The sequence below is a fragment of the Capsicum annuum genome, unplaced genomic scaffold, assembly GCF_002878395.1.
Source record: "Capsicum annuum cultivar UCD-10X-F1 unplaced genomic scaffold, UCD10Xv1.1 ctg5491, whole genome shotgun sequence".
Classification (NCBI taxonomy): Eukaryota; Viridiplantae; Streptophyta; class Magnoliopsida; order Solanales; family Solanaceae; genus Capsicum; species Capsicum annuum.
The window spans coordinates 103,406-109,259 of NW_025863160.1; the positions used below are offsets into that span (position 1 = coordinate 103,406).

The 5,854-nt window shown below is 39.2% G+C and overlaps 1 protein-coding gene across 1 annotated transcript; it reads right to left on the reverse strand.

Moving 5' to 3' along the window:
- Positions 1 to 625: 625 nt before the first annotated feature.
- Positions 626 to 1,113, reverse strand: LOC124893169 (submaxillary gland androgen-regulated protein 3A-like). The gene is made up of 2 exons (XM_047404265.1): positions 834 to 1,113; positions 626 to 702 (listed from the first exon to the last, which is right to left on the reverse strand). Exons 1-2 carry the CDS (start codon positions 1,111 to 1,113, stop codon positions 626 to 628), a joined length of 357 nt encoding a protein of 118 aa, XP_047260221.1.
- Positions 1,114 to 5,854: the final 4,741 nt, after the last annotated feature.

Sequence of the window (5,854 nt, forward strand, 5' to 3'; positions counted from 1 at the left end):
CATGTCCTCTTTCTTATTTTTACCTCCGAACGCACCAGACCCACCTTGAATCGCTTGTGTGGTGGCTTTCAACGCGGTAAAACTCACTATTTGGCCGGTCTTGATTCCATCCTCTATCATCTCTCCCATTTTGAGGACTTCAATAAAAGAGAGAAGTAAATGTTGAAAATAGGTCTAACGCTGTGCCTGAATGTAGACCTCTACCAGCTTACTCTCCTTCATTGGTTGGAGGTTTTACCCTGGCGGCCTGTTCACGCCACCTTCTGCGTATTCCCTAAAACCTTCAGTGCTTTTCTTATTCATGTTGACCAAGGATTTTTTGTTAGAAATCAGGTCAATATTATACTGAAAATATTGCACAAACTCAAAAGCTAAGTCATCCCAGTTGTTCCACTTGTCGATATCTTGATCGACAAACCATTCTGAAGCCAGATCAGAAAGACTCTCTCCAAAGAAAGCCATAAGCAACTCTTCCCTTCCCCCTGCATCCCTCAATTAGTCTCAGTAACGTCTTAAGTGTGCCACGGGATCACCGTGCCCAGCATACTTCTCAAACTTGGGCATTTTAAAATCGAGGGGAAGGTTGACGTCTGGGAACATGCAAAGATCTTTATAGTAAACACTCTTATAACCTCCGGTTCCCTACAGATTCCTCATGGACTGTTCCAAACTTTTCAATTTCTGTGCTATGACCTCCTGTTCCTTTGTTGTGATAGGTTTCTCCGTATCAAATAGAAATGTAGGTGGCTGAGCGTACCCATACGATTCATTCATTCTCAAAGTAGGCTCCGGGGCATAATACTGACTATCTGAAACCTTCAATTCTGGCTCACTGGCAGACCGAGAAAGCACTATTATCGGACGCACAACATATGTGGGAGCTTCAGGTGGTGATGGAGCCATGATCACAAGTGCTGACGGTGGCGCCGGGTGAGTCACGGGCCTTGGTTGAGGAACTGCCAGGGGCACACTAGAAGTGCCAGGGTAATATTGCCACGGAGTGAATCCTAGTGCGAAGTCCGGTGACTCAATGGGAACAGAGAATTGGGCCTGAGAGAACGGTGGGCAATTGGGGTTATTCCCAAGATCTTCAGGGAGTGGAGGAGGAGGCATACCACTATCCCATGCTCGGTGCAGATCTAGCAATTGTTGTCTAAGTATCAATACCTCATCATTGCGTTCTGAACTTTCTTCCCTGGGATCCTGATCTGAGTCAATGAGTGAATTTTCAATCTCCCTAGTAGCTATGGCAAGCTTCGCTTTTGTCTGAAAGAACATGCTCATCAAAGACAAAACCCGTTAGGATTAGGTCAGGAAATAAGCATAGAAATCACATTGTATACATCCTACATTTATGCACATTTATACCGACCGTTGAGGGTAATGAGGCCATTTTAACATCATCCCGATTTCCCCATTACATTATCACACCTCATTCTTTCTGTTTTTCACCGACCTTTGAGGGTAATGACGCTATTTTAACATCATCCCGATTTCCCCATTACATTATCAAACCTCATTCTTTCTGTTTTTCACCTTCACTTCTCTTTTTTTTTCGCCATCACTTCTCTCATCTCTCGCGCCAGTCCCTTTTTTATCCTTTTTTCCCTTCTCTCATTATTTTTCTTTCTTTTCCTCTCTCGCTGTTTCTCTTTTATCATTCTTTATGACTTTTGTTTTTCCTTAAAATAAAAGAAAAATAATGAAAAAAAAAGAAACAAAATGATTAGATCGAACCCAAAAGTAGGTTGCCTACGTATCATGTTGTACATGAATCAGATCTTGCGTAGTTCGTGAAATGTATGCATAAACACCACAAAGTTGAAGATTTTGACTCTTGATTTTTTATTTTTTTATTTTTTACGAGGAACACACAAAAGGAAACAATTCCGCAACATTACTACATTTCATAAAAGAGACAACTAAAACAAACTTCAAATTTAAGACAACTTAAAACTGATCAACAAAGACTAAACAACATTCTACACCCATAAGATAACATGCGTAATACTCCTAGTAAAGAACCTTAACGTTTAAAAAAAACATGACGCCGACTGAACAAAGACACAACAATACCATGACAGAAAAATGAAGGACTCAAACTAAATAAAAGATGAGAGTTGCTCCTTCAAATTGGTGCGCTGTGGGATGACCCTGGCTGAGATGGACCTGCCTGTGAAGTTCCCTCTTTCTTGCTCAAATCGTGCAACATACATTGTAATTATACTTTGATATTAGGGAGAAATCCTCTATCCCATGTACCTGCCTCCTGGGGAGTACACCTGTAAAGACTATTCTGATGTCATTCTACAGTTGTGAGCAAACTTGATAATTGGACTTTCAATTCTTCCACTTTGGCCCCCGCATCTTTATCCTGGCGGTCATTAACTATGCATTCTTCCTGCACTCTCCCTCTAAGATGTATTGGTAATGTCCTACTGACACCCCGAGGTATGGATTGAAGCCAGACTACATATCTTTGAGTGTACCTCAGATTGTCCAGACCGATTTTGAAAGAATTTACACCCATTTTTGTTGCATTAAGCCAGAATTGCTCGTATCTGATTTCCCTTTGACTTTATCCTTAAAGTACATGATATCCTTTTGAAGGTCCAATATCGGTGGGATATCTTGCTCGCTACCCAACTGATGCATCACCCTACTCGGACTGTAAGGTCCAGTGCATTTGAGACCTATCAGAACTAGAAGAGGTTGCATGCGACATCCAGAAAAAATTACCTTAGGATTGAGCCATGGATAGGTCCAAAGGATATTGTCATGTGTTCTTGCTTTGAGAAATTCGACCCAAGCATTGACTCCCACAGGAAAAGAAAATTTATCAAAATGCATTCTCTCCTCCATGGCGTACACCCGATCATCCAGACAACAATCGACCACATAGAAGGCGTATGCAAATGCTCCATCATCCACAACTGTAATATTAAGTTACTCCCCTCAAAAAATCGAATCCCTCCTTTCACCTCAGTCAAAGCCTTATATATTTCAGTTAAGATCATTGGTACAATGGTAACTTGCTCCTTTTTATTGACTAAAGCCATCGCCACTGATTGTAAACGGGTATTGATACGCCTCTCATCTAATGGGAACACTAAGATACCCAGTAGAGCCAAACAGAAAACATCGAGACGACGTTGTTCTCACTTCTCCTTGGTAGTACAAAATTCACAAAGCAGTCAAAACTTTTCGAGGACCCAAATCTAGCAAACAAAATAGTCGAAGGAAATCCAAGATTGTTTGAGGCACCCTAAATTCTTGTTATCTTTCAACCCACAAAGTTGAAGAAATCTCTTGCCCGTATGATTTCGGGCAAAAATTATCTGTTGACCCATATAAGGCAATCGAAACAAATGAGATATTTCAGCCAGAGTAGGAGTCAATTCACAACTTTTGAGCCTAAACACCAAATTGTTTGGATCCCAAAAGGTCAATACAACCTCTATTAGATCTAGACGGGGCGTGAGATCAAGAAGTGCTACCAGATTGTCTAAAACTTTCCTCACTTCGTGTTTTTCAGAGTAATTGAATGTGCCCCACCACTTGATCAACTTTTTGGCTACCTTGACAACCATAAGGACTCTAGACTTTGTGAAAAAATCCATCCTGTAATAACACAAAACATGTTACCTCAAAAATTCGATAGGAGAAAAATTCCCAACCCTTGAGACTTTGACTTGGACATGTCGAGGGGACATACCACTTTATGACTCCAAATCGCCGAACAGTACCACTGAATAAAATCAGCCTACTTGGCTAGGACAACTAACAACACTAGATTATGGGGAGAAAAACCTAGGCTAAGACTAAGACAAAGGCCAAAAATAAAGATTACCGGACCCACCAAGGGTTGCCTATGTATCCTGCCCCAAGGGGCGGGAATCAGGTATGCGTAGTTCGTCCAGATTGGACAATTAAGGATTAAAGAACAGACTAAGACTTGACCTGAGAGACGCGATTACAAACAGACGATGAAAGATGTCAATAAAATCTTTTGAGTTTTTCAATTTGACACTTCACATAAAACTGACACCAACGATTATGAAAGAAAAAATCTTTTTGGGTACTTCAATTATATGATATGTACAAAACCTCTACCATCTTTTTTGCATTTTTCTTTTATAAAAAGCTCCTATTAAAAGAAATCTTTTTTGAAATTTTCAAATTATGGACGCTTACTAAAGAAACAAAGCAAAATCTTTTTGATGTTTTTGTTTTTGACAAAATGAGTGCAAAAGGTAAAAAAATCTTTTTGAATTTTTGAATTATGAAAAACAAAAGCCATAAAGAACACTAAAAACTACGAAACCCTTTTTGACTCACTTTTTCTCTGTTTTTTTTTTATTTTCTTCTTTTTTTTCAAACACACCCTACTTCTAACACATGCTTTCCCCAAATCAGTCCATCAAATGACCACATTACCCTTAAAGATGTAACATTTAGCACATAGGGATGCTTTAAAAGTGAGTCTCCTACAAAGGACCATGTGGGCCCTGCTAGGTATCAATATGATGCACATACGAATGACCTAAAGACTGACCTATATTGTGGTTTACTAACAAGGCCGTTCAGGGGAGCATATGATCGATAGTGGCTGCTTTGCTTTCCACCCATTCCATACGTCTGACGGCTCCCTCTCCTAAAATAAGGGTGACTCAACTAGAGTTTGTGTACATGACGTGCACTCCAGGACTTGTTGCAGTAAGAATGGCTCGGGTTATGCACATGATGCCAAATATAAAGCAGTAACAAATACGATAAAAACTGTAAACAAAGAGCACGTAGGCACTCAACAATGATAGACAATAAAACAAAACAATTCAAACAAAATGTCTATACACCTATAGTATCAAACTAAACCGATACAACTCCAAAATTAGCTCAAATTCTGAAAAATCCCCAGCAGAGTCGCCAGAGCTGTTACACCCCCTTTTCAACTCCAAAAGAATTAATTTATAGTTTTGAAAGGGTTTTTATTAAAGAGACAAAAGATGAAAGTTGTTTCAAAAAGGATTCATTTTTACAATTAACTCAGAGTCGCCACTTGGCATAAATCGGGTGTGCCAAGTCACCATTGAAAATCCTTTTGAAAATGGTTTTGACTCTTTTAAATTGATCCGCGAACAGAGATTTCAGCTAAGGAATTATGTTGATCGAGGAAAAGGTGTTAGGAACCCCTCGATCCCGTGGTTCGACTACGGTGTCTTGGTGGAGCATATCGGCTAATTTGACATTACAAATGTATAAACCACACAGAACACATAAAACAATCAATCAAACACACGACGCAAAACGAATCCAAAATATAGTGTTCAGTCCAATTATACAGTCCAAAAATAGAAAAAATGCGAAAATATAAATCCTATCCTAAACTAATCTTAAACTATGCTCCAATGCTTTACTCGATGCCTCGGGCCTTCATCACGAACCTCTTTTGTGTACATGATACGTCGGGACATTCCCCGGTAAAGAAGTACAAAAGACTTTGAGGCATTCTCCGGCGAAATGAATACAAATTTTCAATACTAGTAAACCAAACCATTCAACAAAATTTCAAACATTCAACAAAATCATGAGTCCTAAACGTTGCCTACCCAGAACCTATGATTTTCCTACCAATCCTTGGTCTAAAACATGATACTATCGATGTTCAACATCAACAATGAATCAAAATACCACAATATTCACTTTATTCAATTCTCAATTCCTACCCCAATTTCATTCTCAACCCCGATTTTGGCATTCAATTACCAATTTCAATTATTCAACCAGACATCGTTTTCATCCAATTTGTGCCATTCAAAGTCAATCATTCAACATAACATATATCAAGAAACAA

Bases quoted from the DNA above. Each gene is read 5' to 3' on its own strand.
- LOC124893169 (XM_047404265.1), bottom strand. From the start codon at position 1,113: ATGCCTCCTCCTCCACTCCCTGAAGATCTTGGGAATAACCCCAATTGC. The intron at 703-833 runs GTGAGCCAGAAT...ATCACAACAAAG, and splicing joins AGTGCTTTCTCGGTCTGCCA to GAACAGGAGGTCATAGCACA.